The sequence below is a fragment of the Typopeltis vanoorti genome, chromosome 22 (assembly GCF_054136105.1).
Source record: "Typopeltis vanoorti isolate ZY-2024b chromosome 22, IOZ_Tvanoo_1.0, whole genome shotgun sequence".
Lineage (NCBI taxonomy): Eukaryota > Metazoa > Arthropoda > Arachnida > Uropygi > Thelyphonidae > Typopeltis > Typopeltis vanoorti.
In genome coordinates, this window is record NC_143570.1 from 8,448,845 (window position 1) to 8,469,933 (window position 21,089).

The 21,089-nt window shown below is 34.9% G+C and overlaps 1 protein-coding gene across 4 annotated transcripts in view; it reads right to left on the minus strand.

Annotated features, from left to right (window-relative positions):
* The window catches only part of LOC150094143 (paired amphipathic helix protein Sin3a-like), a 382,913-nt gene that overhangs the window by 15,261 nt on the left and 346,563 nt on the right, over positions 1–21,089 (minus strand). For all 4 annotated transcript variants that reach the window (XM_090411964.1, XM_090411965.1, XM_090411962.1 and 1 more), the window contains exon 21: positions 9,212–9,560. In XM_090411964.1, the coding sequence (XP_090268090.1) occupies positions 9,212–9,560 (349 nt within the window). The remainder of the gene's footprint in view (positions 1–9,211; positions 9,561–21,089) is intronic.

Genomic DNA, 21,089 nt, shown 5'->3' on the forward strand with positions numbered 1-21,089 from the left:
GGACAAGATTTATGCCAGTATACTTGAGAAACAGTTAAGAAGAATTGTGGAAGAAAAGCTTGGTGAAGAACAAGCTGGATTCAGGCCAAATAGAGGCTGTCAGGATCAGATCTTCAATTTACGACAAATAGTCGAGAAAGCATGGGAATATAACAGAGGTCTGTATTTAAGTTTTGTCGATTTGGAAAAGGCATACGACAACGTGCCAAGAGAGAAGCTATTCAATACACTACAGTTATATAGTGTCAATGGGACATTATATCAAGCAATACTTAGTCTTTATTTGAGTTGCAAGTCAGCAGTTAGAATTGAAGGAAATACAGGAAAATGGTTTAATGTTAAATCTGGTGTGAGACAAGGATGTACATTATCCCCTCTGTATATCTATATGGATCACATTACGAAGGAAAGTGGTATTAAACATGATATCAGAACTGGAGATGTTAATGTCAGCTCTTTGCTTTATGCAGACGATGTTATACTTCTAAATAAATCCGCTACAAGTTTGAAAGATTCCCTGACTAAATTGAATAACTGGTGTAATAGATATGGTATGAAGGTCAGCAATAAAAAGACAATGAAAATAGGTAAAATCGTTGAAAATGTCAACTGTGTTTTGAACGCAGAACCTGTGGAACAAGTAAAACATTTCAGCTATTTAGGCACGATTTTTAGTGAAGATGGTAAATTAAATATGGAAATAGACAACAGAATTAACAAAGCTGGTATGGTAGGCAGTCAATTGAATAAATTCAAATGGAATAAGAGAGAAATTAGTCAGAACACTAAATTAGCTGTATACAAGACAGTGTTCAAATCAGTTTTAACTTATGGATCTGAGAGCTGGGTCAGAAGTAAAACACTTGACCAAAGACTAGAGACTGTAGATATGACAGTCCTGAGAAAGATTAGAGGCGTGAACAGTTGGCATCAATGCCTATATTATATAAAAAACGAGGATATTAGGAAAGAACTTGACATTGTCGGCATCCAGGAATGCGTTAGCAGAGCTAATCTCAGGTGGTATGGTCACTTAAACAGAATGGGCGAGGAAAGATTAGCAAAACAAGTGTTCTCTGCCAGGTTGGCAGGAAAACGACCCAGAGGAAGACCAAGATATAGGTGGATTGATACGGTACAAAGTGCCTTAGACGATAGAAATATAAGATCTGATAATGTTGGAGTCTTGACAAGTAACAGACTGATTTGGAGGAAAATTGTAGATAGGAAGTTAGTAATGATGTAAATTTTTCATATAGTACTATCATATCCTGTACACCCCCCTTGAGGGTACATGTCAGGAATTTGATGATGATTCATCAGTTTTTCTTTTTTAGTCAAAGCACATATAACAAAACCAACTGAATTTCAATAAATATGGCTGTGTCAAACTTCACAAGATTTGGGAAACTTCAATTCTTAGGTCCTGCCCAACAGCTAAGGCTAACCAACTGAAACCACTGAGGGGGCTTCTAATAGGACTTGAGGCTTTCAGGCTAACTTTTTTTCCATTTATTGTTTTGCATGTTTTTACAATTTTAATATCATATCCCTGATGATGACTCAGTGACTGAAACAAAATACAGGATTGATTAAACCTGTTTTTAATTATTTTTCTGTGGTGTATTCATTCATCCCATTAAATAGAATTTAATGGAATTTTTTCATTTCCCAATAAACCCAAGTTCCAGGTTTTTTTCCCACCTGGAACTTGGGTTTTTCGACACTCAGAACAGAACAGGGCTAGTTCTGTTCTGTTTTGATATGACAGTCCTGAGAAAGATTCGAGGCATGAACAGATGGCATCAATGGCATCTGTTCACTCACACACACACACACACACACACACACACACACACACACACACACACACACACACACACACACACACACACACACACACACACACACACACAGGTTTACAATCATAAAATATATATCTAATCCCTCATTAGGATGGCGCAACCTCTCTCCTCCTTCTAAAGGGATGGGGACCCATACAAATAAATAAATTCCATTAAATCTAATAATGAAGCGACTAAGACAAGAGACCAGTGTATTATGTCTGTTCAGTTTATCTGTTCTGACTGGTTTGCCAGTTTAGTAGGATGGAAAACTTGGTTTCTAGGAGAAAAAAAACTAGCTACCTCTATGTGAGCCTGAAGCTTACACACATTCAGATGAAATGCTCCTATAACAGTTCTTCACTTCTTGGTGAAGAACTGTTATAGGTCTTTCCAACCAAAGAAAGAGCATTGTCATTATCAACTGAGCTATGGAGTTACAGAAAAATGTAAGAAAGCTGTCATGTGTAGCTAAACAAATAGGAAGTTGCTAGAACATTTGAGAGAGTATAGAAAAAAAAGCATAGAAATGGAGAAAGCATATCACAAAAGCAACTGGAGATTTGTAAAGTTGATATAAAAACTGCTGATAAGGGATATCGCAAATGTCTGTAGTAACTCTTTCAAAAAAATATTCAATACTGTCTTGCTGAAAGAGACAATGGTCAGTTCTGAAGTAATGCCACAAAGTAGGAAGCATCACAATGTTCGGAAATCTCTTGGTGAGATAAATGAGAGAGAGTAGTGGTAGAAAATATCCAGGAGGTACATAGTCATGAGAACATTTCAATTATGGGAGGTAGAAAAGTGAGCTGAAATGAATGATATTCAATAAATGTTAAAATTTGGAGGTATAAAAATTTTACAGTAGTTACACTCAGTTCAGCAACCTGGCCAGAAAGTTGAATTACAGATAACTGGTACTCATCTATAAATAAGAAAATAAAACATGAGAATTACGGAGTATTCCATGTAAAAAATTTATGCACACCTCAGCTGTTGAAACTTGGGAAAGAACAACCTGGGTTTAGGCAAAATATGAATCACTGAAGAAATCACTGAAATATGAATCATTGAAGAAAATATTTTACTTTAAGACAAATAGTCAAGAAATCATGGGAATATAACAAAGATCTGTAATTAACTTTTATAGATCTGGAAAAGGCATATCTAATGTGCCAAGAGACTGTTCAAAGCACTAATTATACAGTGTAAATAAGACAGAAAGGGCATGATGTAGTGAGGAGTAAGGGTGCACTAACAAAGGAAAGCGATATTAAAATCAGAGATATCAAAACTCAGTTCTTTATGCAGATGATTTTATGCTTCTAACTACATCTACTAATTTTCAGGATTAACTAAAATGGTGCAACAAATTTGGCATGACAAGTAATGACATAAACATAAAAACAGGCAAGAACATGGAAAACATCAAGTGCATTTTCAATGGAAAACCTATAGAATAAGCAGCACATTTCAAGTAGAAGTGAAGACAAATTCAAAAATTTGAATATAGATAACAGAAAAGCAAAGCTGCTAGAGTGAGGAGCCGGTTGAATACATACATTGCTTGGAAAGAAGCCAATGGACATCATAGTGTGAGGAACAAACAGCCATGGTGCCCACCTTAATAGGATGTAGCACCTCCTTTCGCTGTGATGACTGCAATCCTATGGGCATACTTTTCCACAGGCGTATGATAGTGATCAATGGGAATTTTGGATCATTCTTTCTGTAGGCATGTAATGAGGTCAAGGACTGTTGTGGGGTGGATGTTCCTTGACTTCACCTGATGCTCCAGTTCATCTCAGATGTTCAATAGGGTTGAGATCAGGGCTCTGTGGAGGCCAGTCACGTGTGGGAACATTTTGTCCACAAACCATGCAGTTACAGCAGTCTTATGACATGGTGTATTGTCTTGCTGAAAGAGACAATGGTCAGTTCTGAAGAAATGCCACAAAGTAGGAAGCATCACAATGTTCAGAAATCTCTTGGAGTTCAATGTTCGTGGCACAATAGAGGTCTGACACCAACCAGGAAAAACAGGACCATACCATCACACTGACACTTCTGAATTTCATAGTGGAGTTGTACACTCTGGTAGATGTTCATTGGGCATCTGCTCAGTAGAGGGTGTCACATGATTTGTAGTTCCATAACACAGCTGTCCAAGTTTCCACATCCCACCGAACATGCTTTTTGAATCACTGAAGATGACTCTGCATCTTGGTTTGGGTAATGTAGGGTTTGCATATTGTGGTTTCTACCATTGGGAGCCTTGGTTCTGATTGTTTTTGTGCAGATTCACATTCCAGTTGATGCCTGGAACTCTGCATCGACGTGTCAGACCTCTGTTGACAAATTAGGCTATTCAGGTCAACAATCACCCAAACAGATAGACCTGCAACATGGTATCCAATCACAACATCTCTTTCAAACTCCATCAGTTCCTTTCTCACAGTCATTTCACCTGGACACAATTGCACTGACTTGGAAACAACATATACCAGTTACAAACACGACTCATTACATGGCATGATGCACCTTGCCCATTGAGGTATCCATTGACCTCTTTCCAAGCAGTGTATATGTAGCCTATATGGAATAAGTGAAAAATTAGCTAAAACAAATAATAGCATTCAACATCATTTTTAACTTATGATCTGAATGCTGCAATAGAAATGAAACATTTGATTAACAATTAAAAATCAGAGATATGGAAGTTCTAAGGAAAATTAGGGAAATGAACAAATTGTTTCAGTGGTAGAATTATAGTGAAACTGATGTTAGAAATGAACCTGACATTAGCTTTCAAAAATGTTCGAGCCAAGCTAATCTGAGATGATATGTGATCACTTCAACAGAACAATAGAGGAAGGATTAGCAGGACAGATGTTTGATGGCAGGAAAAAAAAAAGATCCAGAGGAAATAAAATTTGTCAATATTGGAGACCTGGCATATAAGATGTTGATATCTATAACTCTGTTGTGTCTAATTAGTGACAAAACATCGCTTCTGTTTAATACATGCTGATGCTGCACAATCAAAAACCTAATGTTTTTCTGTTCTAATACTAGAGTAATTGTATGCAACCATACCTTTGCCTTTCTTCTCACATGAAGATATTTTTATGATCCAGGCTGAATTACTCTTATTACTTAATTTTCAGAATTACTGAAAATTTACCATATATTGTTAGTGATGGTGCAAGCCTAATACATGATGGAAAGAATATAAAATTACTGCAAATCTTGGATTAATATGTATAACTTCTTTACAAAGCAGACCAAACAGATGCTCTTGAAAGACATTACTATTCACACTCTAGCTTTCAAAAATGAATGTTTTATTAAAGAAGTTTGACTTGTATAATATGTGTTAAAATACCTGAAAACAAGGGCTGTATATGAACAAGTGTAATTAATAGTTAGCACTCTGCTATGAATCTGATATGATTCAAAATCCAGAGTTAATGACTTCACATCTTAGTAGAATTTGTTTCTTTTTCCAGCTGTGGTTATTTGAATATTATCTTCACTCTCTAGCCTACAGGCCGTGGGTATGAATTCCACTGTGGCATGTCTTTAGGTATTAGATGATTTTTATCACTTGCTATGAGACCACCACTCTACTTACTGGAGAGACTTGAAGTGACATGAATGTAGGATTTCCAGATTATCTAGTCTCAACCATGAAAGATTTATTACCTTTCATAAGTGAGGTTGATATTAAAAAAAAGAAACTTTTTATTTAAAATAAAGATAAAGAGCCAAGAGGCTTCAATTTGGTGACGTAAAAATTATTTAAATTAAGGGGATATTAAATCCCACATTATTTCAAAGCCGAATAAGAAACTCAAAGATAGACATCTGATCTAAGCGTTTCATGCCGAATATAGAAACTATATAAAGTTCGGCGAGTCCAAGCGTAAGCCAATACCTGGTAGTATAATACCAGGGCAACTCATTGCAAAGGTGGAGCAAGCTTCGATCACTATTCTTGGTATTTACCCATAATGTAAAACAACAGCTCCTAGGAGATGTATTACTGTTCTACATTATGAGAGAAGGTCACTACCCAGACCGGTTTTGACCTTTTTTGAGGTCTCATCAGTGTGTAGGTAGACCTGAATAATACCAAGATGGTAGTGAACAGAAACTTACATATACTCTGCTATACAAATTGCCAAGAAGATATACCAATGGATTATTTAAAATAAAGATAAAGAGCCAAGAGGCTTCAATTGAGCGATGTAAAAATTATTTAAATTAAGGGGATATTAAATCCCCCATTATTTCAAAGCCGAATAAGAAACTCAAAGATAGATATCTGATCTAAGAGTTTCACGCCGAATATAGAAACTATATAAAGTTCGGCAAGTCCAAGCTTAAGCCAACACCTGGTAGTACAATGCCAGGGTAACTCATTGCAAAGGTGGAGCAAGATCCGAACACTATTCTTGGTATTTACCCATAATGTAAAACAACAGCTCCTAGGAGATGTATTACTGTTCTACATTATGAGAGAAGGTCACTACCCAGACCGGTTTCAACCTTTTTTGAGGTCTCATCAGTGTGTAGGTAGACCTGAATAATAGCAAGATGGTAAGAAACTTACATATACTCTGCTATATGAATTGCCAAGAAAGTGCACCAACAGATTATTTAAAATAAAGATAAAGAGCCAAGAGGCTTCAATTCAGCGATATTTTAAATATATAGAGTTAATTAAACAATATGAATAACATTCACTGTATGTGATGAGTTTGATAAGCACAAGAGAGAGCCAAAGATTGTGAAGAATATATCCTCAATTTATTTTCTAAACACAATATTGAAAACTTAGCCATCTGATGATAAAGTAATTAAAAATTTAAGCATCATACTGATTGTCTGCTTATGAAGGTGCAGTTCCACTTGAGTTTGATGGTTTTGATTAGTATCTTACTCTTTAGCATCACATCTGTTTCATCGGCAAGTCAGAAGCTTGTTAATTATTACAAATCACAAGATTTCAAATTATTGGGATTTGTTAATAATGCAACAATTTGCCACCTTGATCAGCCAAGTGGATATTATCTCTGCTCTCCAGTCAACAAGCTATGGGTTTGAATTTCATTACAGCAAGGATGTTTGTGCAGGTGATAGACAATGTGCATTGTCCATTGTGAGACCATAATTCTGCTTAATGTGAGGTAGCATACACATATTCCATATTTTCAAAGGTCCAAGTTATCTAACCTCAGCTCATTCACAGTATTAGAGTGGGAGATGTATAAGAGATTCATAACCTTTTATGTATGGGAGTCACATAAAATAAACCAAGCTGATACAAGTGATGTTTCCCCATTTTTTTTTTTTTTTTTTTTTTTTTTAACAATTTCTCAGGCTTTCATAAAAATAATTTCAATGCACTTCAAGCATTTTTCTCTGTCCTCGATGAACTTTGTGTATGCCTATAGCCATGTTGTAAATGACAATGATAAAAATGAAATCAGCAAACATGAATGAGAAAATGAATGCCCTGTTATTATATAGGATGCTCAAAAACTTGTAACTCAAAATTGTAACTCAGTGCTATGATTTTTATAGGTGTGATGAAAATTATCATCAGACCTACAAAGTTAATATTTTTCTTAGTGAAAAGAATCCATAAAGCTTGTTTAAGGTCAAGGAAAAGGTCCACATAACTGATTTCACTCTCACCAAAAATAATGCAGTCATAAGCAAAAAGGATTAAAATGTATACTACTTACCTGAAATATTCATGAAATAAAATTAATAATTAATGTAATTTTACACTGGCATCTAAAACTTAAGGATTGTCTTGAAGATTACTGCAAATTCAGACGAATCAGCTTGTAACAATTTGTATAGCTGACAATTTCGAATTGAAAACAAGTCCATGTTAAAATTTTCTAATTGTGTTCAAAGGATCACATGGTAGCACTCAATAGGATCAAAAGCAAAAGGCTGTGCTAAGCAAATTGTGTTTGAAGGAAGCTCTTTTCATGAAGGAATAAAGTTGCAAACTTGGATGTCTTGTAATGTCTCAAAGACATTACTAGATGATTTCACAAGGGGTAGAATTACTGGAAAGCTTGAAGAAGGCTGCAGAATTATTGATATTGTCAGAGAGTTTGGAATCTCACATAGCATTGTATTCAGGCTCTGGGCAGTGTTTAAAACCATTGGAATGTGTTCCAGATGTTTGCTATAAGGTTGCCCTCGCTCTACCACAGAGCATGAAGACATATTTTTGATTATAACAGCAAAACATAATCAATGCACCACAGCGGGTCAGCTTGCAAGTCAGCTCCTTTCAAGCACAGGTATGTGGATATCTCAACAAACTGTGCAAGACATCTCTGACAAGTAGGCCTATATGCCAGAAGGTCTGTAATTTGTATCCCTTTATCCACAGCTCACTGTAGAGCACATTTTCAGTGATGTTGTAAACATAAACATTGGACAAGACACTTTCCTCTGTGATCTGGCATGAAAGTGGTATTGCTTACCATTGTGAGAATGTTCTTGAAAAAGGATAGATACAGTACTGTTGGGGTGATGATGTGTGGAGGTATTATGTTTAATGGATGCACCGAGCTACAAATGCTGGAAAAAAGGGACTATGACTGGTGAATGATATTGCAGTGAACGATATTCAATGTCATGTTCAATTATTTTGTGGTACTGTAAGCGAAGATTTCATTTTTATTGATAACAAAGCCGCATCACATTGAGCAGTGGTGATACTTCTGGAAACCAAGGATATTAATTGAATTGAGTAGCCAGCACGCTCCCTAGATCCCAACCCTATAGAACACATTTGGGACACAATAGGGAGATGAACTGTTGCTTGAAATTCCCCCTCAAGAAAACAAATAAGGTTTTATCCTTGTTTGTTTTATTATTTTTGTTTAATTTGCTCTGAAAAGAGAGAGAGAGAGAGAGAGAGAGTGAGTGGGCCAATTTGCCTCAAGAACTCCTGAATCACAAGTGATTCAGGAGTTCTTGAGAGAGCTGCATCACAGTTCAGGGTGGACATATTCTGTACTGAAATGTCTCTCCACATACTTTTCTGTAAGCACTGTACATTAATTCCTTAACCACATCCTTTGGAAATTTGTAATTTTTGCCAAAAACTATTGCAATTTAATTTGTTCTAAATTTATAACACACGTTTGGTGCAATATAATTTATTAGTATTCTGGCGATACATTTATGTCCACATTTGGCTGTTGTCATGAAAATTTTTTTATATACATGTAAAAATGTAGTTTGCCTTAAACTTTGGACACCACTGTACTAGATGTAAGGTATAACAAATTTTGCCAGATATCTAATGTAATTTCAATATAACTTACCTCTCTGGCTCTCTGCAGTGCTCTATACTTGTACATAAAGCTTCCTGTGTTCACTACAAATGACATTTTATATAAAGTTCCATTAAATCTACACTGAGTATTATCTTCTAAATAAGCTGGATAGCTATCATCAAGAGAAAAGGTAGAAGAGGATAATTCTGAGGAAACAAGTGATTCTTCATTTTCTTTGTTATCATCTTTTCTTTCTGGACTGCATGTGTTGATTTCTGTATCTGTATTATGTTCTTTGAAGCATTCTTCCTCTCCTTCATTCTCTGTTTTGGTTTCTTCACTCTCTTCAGCTATTTTTCGCCAAGGGGGTAATCTGTGTCTCCATTTTTTCAAATTTCTGCAAACAACAGAGCTATTTGTTAATAGTTAACAGCATAAAATAACTAAAATAGTACTACTGCATTAAGATATAATGAATTGCTGAGGAAGGATGAGAAGAGAAGAAAGAGTTGAATAAATTTTTGTTTGATATATTTGTATCATATCTATTTTTAAATTATAGTTACATTATAAACATTATAGTTTGAAATTATTTTGTAACAGAAACTGATTTTGACACTAATCATTGTCCTATTATTTATTCATTTGTAAATAAAGAGATGGTTGCTATATCTCAACTAAATACTGGGAGGAGATCTACACATAGCCTTTAAGGAATGCAGAGTGTCCACTAAGGTTTCTGACCCAATGTCCAATCCTCACCTTTTCTTGGTGCATCTCATTATTAGGTATCTACCTGGATACCAACAAACAACACTGCAATGCAGGTTTAGGACTTAACTGCCTAATATTCTCTATTGGCATAAACCAAAAATAAAATAACAGTACAAATGTTATGCTGGCTGGAGCATTTTCCAGCTAAATAATGTTCTTGCTATTTTCACAGCAACAGTAAAAGTCAACTACCAGAACAAACTCCAATTCAATTTGCTTATTTTCAGCAGAACTGAAAATAAGCAAATAGCATCAAAGGAAAATAAGTATAACTTATAGGAGAATAGAAGTATTACAGGATTTAGAAGACCAGATTAATAGAAGTCTTTCTTTTAAGGTTACATGGTAATCAGCATTCATATTTACGAATTTAGGGATACAAAACACACGTGTTGAAATGATTACTTTATTTATTATTCATAAAATAACAATTGACATTTTGACCCCAGTATTGAGGTCATCATCAGAAAAATGCATGTGTATATGAAAACAAGCTACGTGCTCTTGCATTCTACAAAGGTAAATTGAATCTACGCTGTCCCCGAGGTCAGTAAACAAACTAGATATCATTTATCATATCGAGAGAGGTCTAAAATCCTTCCCTGCCAATCTAGCTAACAAAATACATATGGAAACATCATGCATACTAAACTCAAACAAAAAACTAAGCAGCAACCTAAACAAAATGGAAAAACTGGCTGTCAAATCTCTAAAAAATAACAAGGACATTATATTCACAAAACAGATAAAGCCAATTTTTGTTGGCTTTATCTGCTTTTGTTGTTTTAGATCGGACAACCTACATAGAAAAAATGAACCATTTATCGGACTACAACTCCACAAAACGCATCAAAAAGAAAACAATTGAATTAATTAAATCTGTTAACACATGGCCAGAAGAAACAACCAAAAAACTAATACCTCATTATGCCTGCGTGCCCAGAATTTACAGCCTGACAAAAACACACAAAACAAACACACCACTACATCTGATTGTTGAAGGAATCGACAGCCCGAATTACCACTTAGCCAAAAAATTAGCAGCCACATTCAAGGAACTGGTAGGTCATTCCCCTTCCTACATGAAAAATACACATTTCATAAACAAAATTAAAAACATTACACTCAATGACCATGATTTATCAGTCAGCTTTGACATAACTGCCCTTTTCACCAATGTCCCGATCAATGATACTATTATGCTCCTACAGAACATATTTCCACACGACATCACGGCCCTCTTTGCAGATATTTCATGTGGCAAAACAATTTTTACCTTCCAAAAGAAGGTACCACCATGGGCTTCCCCCCCCCTCCCCCACCAATAGCTAACTTTATATGGAAGACTTTGAGCAACAAGCTCTAGAGTCAGTGTCCCTAAAGCCCAAAATTTGGCTCAGATACGTCAATGATATTTTCGCCATTTGGCCACACGGCTGCGAAGCACTAAATACATTCCTTAGCCACCTGAACAAACAATACAAACGTATCCAATTCACCACTGAAATTGAAAAAAAAAAAAAAAACTCTCTTCCTTTCCTAGACACACTTGTCACACGTCTTCCCTCAGGCTGTCTCTCTCTCCTTCTCATTCTATCACAAACCTACACACACACACACACACAGGCCAGTACATATACAAAAATTTTCTTACCACCACCCAACACAAAAACTAGGTGTTTGGGTAAATGAGCAAGCTCTAAACCAGGAATATGAAATCATCAGCCATACATTTATAAAAAATGGATACAGTAAAAAAAACTATTCACAAGATCCTCCACAGAGACACCACTAAAAACAAAAAAGACTTCAAGAATGCCATTGTCATATCTTATGTTAGAGGCATTTTGTAAAAAATAGAACACTACACAAATACAACATCAAAACCACCTTCAAACCACTGACTAAATTAAGACACCTAATCAGTTCTTCCAAAGATCCTTTTCCACACCCAGGGGTTTATAAAATACAATGCACATGTAACCTACTATACATAGGGGAAACAGGGCGAACTATCCCAATTAGGAAGGATGAAAACAAACGACACATTAAATACTTCCATTTTGGAAAACCGGCCTTTCAGACTATGCACTCCAGACATACCCCAGAATTGACTGGAAAGGTACCAAGTCCCTAAACTGCACCAAAACCTGGTTCGAGAGGAAATTTAAAGAAGCATGTGAAATGCTCAAACACAATCCTAACCTGAACAACAATGATGGTCTAACCATTTCAAGAATGTGGATGACCCATTTGCAACCATTATAGCAACCAAAACAAGCCAAAGAAAAATCTCAATACAAGAAGACTTGGTGAAGTTTTTTTTTTTTTTTTTTAACATTCAATAGCAACCTGAACTGCTGTACAAGTCCAGAAGAAAATCTTAGTATGGGAGGACTTTAGCAGGGTTTATTGTAGTTTTTTTTTTACTACTAGAGGTCAGGCTAAGTAAAAGATCAATTAACAAATTTTTCTGATGATGACCTCAATACAGGGGTCGAAACGTCAATTGTTATTTTATTAATAATAAGTAAAATAATCATTTCAACACGTGCGTTTTGTGTCCTTAAATTCGTAAATATGAAAGAAGATTAATAGAAGAGTTACAAACCATGTTGATATAATTAGTGTTAATAAGATGAAGATTAAAAGAGATGAGATACTGCCAAATAATACCTATGTTACATTTAGGCAACAAATCATCAAGTAAATGAAGGGAGTAGCTATAGCACATTCAACACTGAAAACACGAAGATAACTTTTGCAAACAGCAGTCCATGTCAGATAGAGTAATGTGTCACATTTTTTTTAAAATTGGGAGTTGGACAATGGCGCGTGTTTATGCTTATGATCCCACACAAGGTACTACCAAGGAAGAAGTAGGAATTTTTTTTGAGTTACTGGAGAGGAATGACATAAAGAAAAAGGAATGGCTAGTTTGTGTTAGAGTTCTAAATAGCAGCATAAGAAATGAAAACCAGACATTAGAAATTTTTTTGGAAAAAGAGCAAAGTGAATAATAATGGTAAGCACCTGTTGAATTTCTGTTCAGGACTAGTCATTTCAATAACCTTGTGCATACATTTTCCTATGTTCTCCTCAAGACCTTTTGAATGGGCAAACCACTCAGCTGGTTTTACTGACCACCCGGCTAATTAATGTTGTGAATTGACATGGCTAAATAATGAGCAAGAATGGAAAAATAATGAGCAAGAATGGAAAAATAATTTAAGACATTTTTTAATTAATAGTGATGAGAAATTGAACCGGAGAGTCTCGATACTCGTGAGACCAGCTCAATTTCTTGCATTGCAAGCCAATCTCGAGAGCTTCGAATATTCACTTTGATGCACACCAATCTACACAAGGAAGAAGAAGAAGACAAAAATTGAGATCTCGAATACAACAGTCTCGGTTACAAAGAAGATCTTTTACGAAAGAGACATAATTTTGATATTTGAAAGAAATAAAGTGTGAGAATTGAGCAAATTCGAATCAAAGGTAAAAATCAATGTTAAAAATCTACATTTATTTTTCTTAATAATGGTTTTTGTCCGAAGATCGTGAGTCAAGTATTTAACATTTTATTTTGTAAAAGAAAATAGACCTGTGCATCAAATATAGTTGTGATCTTGGGGAATTCTCGAAACTCTCAGGGACTATGACGTCAGTCTCAAGCGATACCAATTCCCATTCCTAGTAATTAATACTTTAAGATCTATGCATGTGTCTTGGGTATTACTGTCAGTGCACAATTCAGTGATTTGTTCTGATTAATTTAATAACAATGATATTTTGTATTTATGAAATTACCCCATAATGAGTAAAAAGTCAAGTCAGAAAACCACACTCTTAAGTTATTTTAAGAAAGATGAAACCAATAAGCATAGTAGCAAAGACAACAAACCAACAATAGAATCGTCGATTTCTAGAGTCTCTTTCAAATGTAAAATGTGCGTCTAAACACGGCATATTGGGTATTAACAGTGAGTGGTGTAAAAAATTTCATTGGTTAGTGGTGAAAGATAATGGAATGATGTGTTCCGCATGTATGAAATATGGAAAGAGATGACCCACAAACAAGCAAGTGACTTGGGTAACTATGCCATGCACAAGACTTTGAAAAGAAAGCTTGGTTGACCACGAACAAAGCAAGTTACACATTGATTCTTGTTCAGATATGATTGAAAAATGTATACTAAAAGAAACTGGAATAGGACAAATTGAAAAATCAATTTCAATTTTGAATAACTTGCAGAGAGATGCTTTTCTGGGAGCTTTAAGATCTATGTATTTGTTAGCGAAAAATGAGTTACCACATACTACATTATTTGAAAAATTGCTTGAGCATTGCAAGGCTATGGGCTGTTCCTACTTAGAACATCTTAATGTTGGTAAAAATGCACATTATACCTCAGAACGAATAATGCAAGAGTTGGCTGATATTTTAGCATCAGAAGTTTAGATCTGAAATACTGAAAAATATACATTCTGCAGATTATTTCAGTGTTTTACTACAGGCATCTCAGTTTTAAAACAGCTGATTGTGTATACATTAAAAAACAACTCAGGTTTAGTTTTTGTATAACCCTGAGTTGTAAACTTGCAATATCATCGATGGCTAAGCTGAGACTATAACTAACAAAGTAATTGAAACCCTTGACAGTCTAGGCTTAAAAACTTGTAATCTGGTGGGTCTAGGATCTAATGGAGCAGCTGCCATGATTGGAAAGCAAAAGGGAGTTGCAAAACTGCTCAAAGAAAAACAGATGGACTCATGGTCAACTGTCATTGTGTAAACCACCGACTGGCTCTTGCTAGTGCCCAAGCAGTTGCTGAATATACTGAACAGTCCTCAGATTCAACTTAAAATGGCTAGTGATAATAGATGGCTGTCTCATGATTCTACAATATAGTCTCTAAGAGAATGCATGGCAAGTGTTATAGCTGCATTGGAAAGAGAGGCCACCGAACAAAATGACATCACAGCTGAAGGTTTAAGTAAATAGATTAGAACATACAATTTCGTAGCTTCACTAATGATGGTTTCAGATGTGTTACCGCATTTATCTAGCTTGTCTAGATCATGGCAAAGGCAAGATGTTGACTTAACTGAAATAGAGCCAGTCTTAAAAGTCAGAAAACTATCCATCATGGAATTGAAAGACACTCCTGGCAGTCATTTTCAAAATCTTCATCAGCATCTTTCAGGTGAATGGTCAGACCTTCACATTGATTATTCAGATTCTAATGTTATTATGTTTAAGACTACAATATATGATAAATACATAGGCAGAGTTATTAAACACCTAGAAGCAAGATTTCCAGATATGCCAATCATTTCCTGCTTTTCAAGACTTTTCAATGCAAAAAGTCATGATCAACGTGAGTCTTCTTAGATTTTTTTTTTATTATTATTCTAGAAATGGAAGTTCTACAGTTTTAAACTATGAAAGTATTAAACTAGAATGGGCAGTTGCATCAAAAATGATTAATGGACAGTCATAGAAAAATCTAGATCTACGACAAATACTGCTGAAATTAGCAGCAACATCTGAGCTCAAAGAGTCTTTTTCCAAATTTAACAAAACTAGCTGCTGTTGGACTGGCCATACCTGAGAGCACAGCTGAATGTGAAAGGGGTTTCTCTGCATTAAAAAGGATAAAAATCTGTATGAGGAATTCACATCAGTCAGAACACACTCTAAATAATCTGATGCTGATTTCACTGGAGGGACCAGATCCAACAGATTTTAATTATAAAAAAGCTGCTGACAACCGGGCTTCTAAGAAGAAGAGAAGAATTAATGTATAGAATTTTAAGCTGTGAGCATTAAAAGGTTTTTCATTACTTAATGAGAAAATAAGAAAAATCCTAGTCTTGTTTGTTATAATTACTATATAAAATATTATCCTTGTTTGAAGTAATTTCTAATAAAATTACCATTTTAATTTGTTACGAAAAAGGGTCTTTCTTAACTCATTCAAAATTTTTGTACGCTCGGCTAATGCTTCATTCCACCCGGCTGGTAAAAAATTCTGGGAAGAACACTACATTCATATGAAGTGAATACACAAGAAGTAAGAAAAATCTTTTTGCCTATATTATTGCTGATTATGATATTTTCACACAGGTTTTCAGGATACAAGAGTATGCAGGAGATTTGAAATAATAAGTGATCACCATTAAAATGGTGATCACTTACTATTTCAGGCATCTCAGTTTTAAAACAGCTGATTGGGTATACATTAAAAAACAACTCAGGTTTAGTTTTTGCATAACCCTGAGTTGTAAACTTGCAATATCATCGATAGCAAAGCTGAGACTATAACTAACAAAGTAATTGAAACCCTTGACAGTCTAGGCTTAAAAACTTGTAATCTGGTGGGCCTAGGATCTGAGCAGCTGTCATGATTGGAAAGCAAAAGGGAGTTGCAAAACTGCTCAAAGAAAAACAGATGGACTCATGGTGAGTCCATCTGTTTTTTCTTTTGAGTTCTTTGAGTTGTTTCATGAATGTTATTAATGAAAGAAACAAGAACCATGGAGCTGCTATCGCAAAATCTATAGAAAATGTTGATTGATTGATTCAGCTAGGACACAATGGTGAAGTTGTTTGCAAGTATAGAAAAGCCAAACTTCCTGCTGGACTTGAGAAGTTCAAGGCAGTTTCCAGAAAAGAAGTAATCATACTGAAAGTTCCTGCCAGCAGGTGACCTGAAAGAATACAGAGAAGAACAGAAGCTTAAGCTGTGTGTAATATTAGATAAACAAATGTCACAGGAATATTTTGGTAAGAATGTAAATGATAAATATGATGAAATTGCAAAAGGAATAAGTGATGACATAAAATCTGAGATAAAGATATTCTGAATGTGTAGAGTAATTATTTTGCTAGAGCAGTGACAGAACAGTTGTAGCAAATATTCAAGAAGAATGCAATCAAAGTACTTATTAATACTTGGGATAGAAAAAGCTATCAGAAATCTGATATGTGGAAAGGCAGCTGGGGTAGATAATATTTGACCAGAAATACTCAAATATGGATATATAAAAACTTTGTGCATAATTCAGAAGGTTTGATGAGATGGACGAATTCCAGATGATTGGAATAGAGACTACACAATACCATCTATAAAAAAGTAAACAGGAAAAGGAAAATGGGGAAAAAATAGAAAAATTAAACATTTCAGCTATTTAGGCACAATTTTTAGCAACAATGGCAAATTAAATATGGGAATAGACAAGAGAACTAGTAAAGTTGTTATGGTAAGAAGTCAGCTGAATAAATTTATATGGAATAAGAAAGAATTAATCAAAACACTAAATTAGCTGTATACAAGACAGTGTTCAAACCAGTTTTAACTTATGGATCTGAGAGCTGGGTTAGAAATAAAGCACTTAATCAAAGACTAGAGATCACAGATATGAGTGTTCTAAGAAATATGACATCAATGGCAGTATCATATTAAAAATGAGGATATTAGGAAAGAACTTGCATTGTCAGCATTCAGGAATGTGCTAACAGAGCCAAACTCAGATGGTTATCTAAATAGAATGGGAGAGGAAACATTAGCACTTCTACCTTAGTAGAACCTTCTGTGGGACCATAGGCACAAATAAGTCTCATTGTCCAGTTCCCCATTCTCATATTTGCCCACATCACTCTACTTGATACTGCCTGCCATTCAAGAAGATTAGCCTCGTATTTAGTGTTGAATACTATGACCTACTCCTTCTTTTCCTTGATTGTCATTGCCTGAATATAACAGTTTGTATTTATTGCTCAGAAAGATCTTCACATGGTTAAATGGAAGTAAAACTGAGGTTCTCAGCTAATTAGATCTTTCTATATCATTGACATTGGTCCTTCAATTTTTAAACCCTAGTTTGAATTCCATCTAGGATACAAGGCACTTTAAGTGCTTTTCAACTGAAGGTGAGTTAGTTGTTCTCATATGAGGTGGCAGAGATTTTTTTCCCCCAGAAAGTAGTTTTTTTTTTACCTTGTAAATGTGGTCTCTAGTCTTGTTCAAATGCTTTATTTCTAACCCAACTCTCAGATTCACCATAAGAAAAGTGCAAACTTACTCTCATTTATGCTGGATAAGAGAAGTTTGCACTTCTTAAGTTTGGAGCTGTAAATGTGGTAAACAGAGAAACATTTCAGATAACCCATGCAATTAACAGACATAATACAATGGTCTTATAGCTTTGGTTTTTAGCTATAATTCCATTCAAACCACCTTAAACTGCTAATACCAGAAATTTATCATCTAACATTACAAACATCTCTCCCTGTACAGATACATGGGGCATCACAATAAATGGAATGGCATAATCTGGAACTGCAAAAATCACACAACTTTAATGCTACTCTGACGTGAATGCAGATGGATGGGGGAATGGGTTACGCAGCATGCTGCATATCCCATACATCAAATAAAAAAAAAATTTGCTTTTAAATTTATCCTCATTATAAATTATAATATGTAACAATAAAATAAAAGTGATAGCATTCTTTCAAAATAGAGCTACATTTAATGGTATAATAATTATCTAACATCCATGCCTACAGTGGGATTCAAACCTGCAACCCGTTAGTTGGAGAGCAGGTATGCTAATCACTCGACCAATCAGGCCAGATCTATCTGACAATGAGACGAACTTATAGGAGTGCAACATTATTTCAGGATGCTACTCAACACCACAGAAAGTAATGAACAAAAATTTGAATGTAATAACATCCACTATTTTATGTTGCTAGTTTGATGCTTTGTGTTTGCATTAGGCAACTCTTATTATAGTAAAATACCATTATAATAAATTCACACTATAACAAAGAATTGAATACATGCACAGCCTAAGTCCCTGAGCAAGCTTTCCTACTAAAGTAAGAATTGACTGTTGTCTACTTTTTGTAATATATTAATTTTCTTCTTTTTTTCTCCCTTTCAATAACCTGCACTGACCAAATAGGTATTCTCCACTCTGTAATCAACAGGCCTTACATTTCAATTCCTGCTGTGGAATGGATGTTTGTGAACTTCTTTTAAGTGATAGACAAATTTCATCACCTCCTTTTAGATAATACTTTGCTTACTGCAGGCTTGTAGCAGTTTGAAAAAATACCATGTTTGTTCTCCAAAGCAGGGAGGGGGCTGAATTATTTTACCTTTAGTTCATCTATTTCATCTATTTTTAATGTATGATAGGTATACATCCTTTCATGGATGGGATGCACATAAAAAAAGCACAGTGACCTTGGCTATTGGCTATCATAAATACAATCAATTTTCACCATAGCAATGACTACTAAAGTGAATTCACTTGCTACAGCAAACTACTGAAATGTCTTAGCCAAAATCCCATAGCATCAATGCTATGGTACAGAAAATTCAGAAAATTCAATATACACCATATCTTTTGAACCCCACAGATTGATGTCTTCTTCTTCTAACCCTTTTTTATTATCATTTACGTTATAGGCCTTCCCCATTTGTCTTCATCTTTCTTTGTTGAGGGCTTCCTGATGCAGACATTCTCTAGCTTTCTCATTTAGATCATCCTTCCATCTTCTCCCTGATCATCCAGGCATTTGTTTTCCTTCATATGGATTCCACTGGGCGATTGTCACACCCATCTATTGCTCATCAGTGCAATATGCCCTGCCCATCACTATTTTAATTTTAAAATCTCTCTTGATTTCCAGACTGGATATAGTGAGAGTGAATTATAATTTAATAGGATAAGTTGATTAATCCAATACTGACTGCTATAGCTGTCAACCAGGAGATCACCAATTTACCTGTGCTGTATGGAAGAAAAACCTGCCCCTCCCGATCTAGTTTAATAGCATTTGAAAAAATAAATTCACATATGCTATTTGGATCCATGACTGTTTTTGTTTTCAATATTGAACAACTTTCAAAATGGCATTTACTATTTATAATATCCAAATTTAGTTTACATGTGCATAAACTAAATCTGGATGTTATTATTACTATTACTTTCCAGTGATTAAGTAAATAGTCACCAAAGCTGATTGAATTTATTATTTCTGCTGGTGACTAACTTCTGCAAGCATCAAAATGATCCTGAAAAATACAATCCTCCAAATACTCAGAAATGGACTCCATTCTCTACCAACTACTATTTTGTATTAGAGTTGCCAACTAATTAGAATTCTATATACTTTGAGTTTCTTATGAAATAAGATTAAATTTTAATCTTATATATATAAGGTAGTCAATCTCCTGGAGGGAGAAGACATCTGACAGGACACGATATATATATATATATATATATATATATATATATATATATATATATATATATATATATATATATTCTGTCCTGTCAGGTGTATATATAGCATGCATATATATATATATATATATATATATATATACATACATATAAAAAGGAAATTAAATGACTTTATACCGAGAATGACAAATTTATTGTTAAGATACAACTAGTTTCGTTGAAATACAACTTCTTCAGGTATCCTTGGCAAAGAGTAAAAGAAAAATAACAGACACATGAAAAAATACATTAACAGATCTAGTATTCAACATTAGAACTTGCTTCACCACGTTCCCTAAACTTCGCTCCATACTAAGTAGACCTAAAATGAAACATCTTCCTACTCAGTATCCAGGAGTCTATAAAATTTTGTGTGATTGTGAAAAGCCATATTACGGCCAAACTTCTAAATCGATCCTTTTATTCATGGAGGAACATCAAAGAGACATTTCTTACAACAGAACCAGAGCCAGCGCTCTCTTTAGCCACGTTCTCTTCTCCGTCAACGCAGATGATGGCGCTGCCAACACATCGTTGATTGGCAAAAAACCTGTAATATCCATGTGTGCTATGATGAACAGGAAAGAAGAATAATTGAATCTAAAGAAATATCACTCGATTCGTCTCATATTAATAACAGCCTTAGCTATAATATTTCTGATGCGCACATTACCACTGTCCAATACTGGCGCACCAATACCAGCTCATGCACGTAATCAACTTCAGTTGGAACTCTAGCATGCACTCCTTTTAAATGTACTTGTTTTATACTAGATCTGTTAATGTATTTTTTCATGTGTCTGTTATTTTTATTTTACTCTTTGCCAATGATACCTGAAGAAG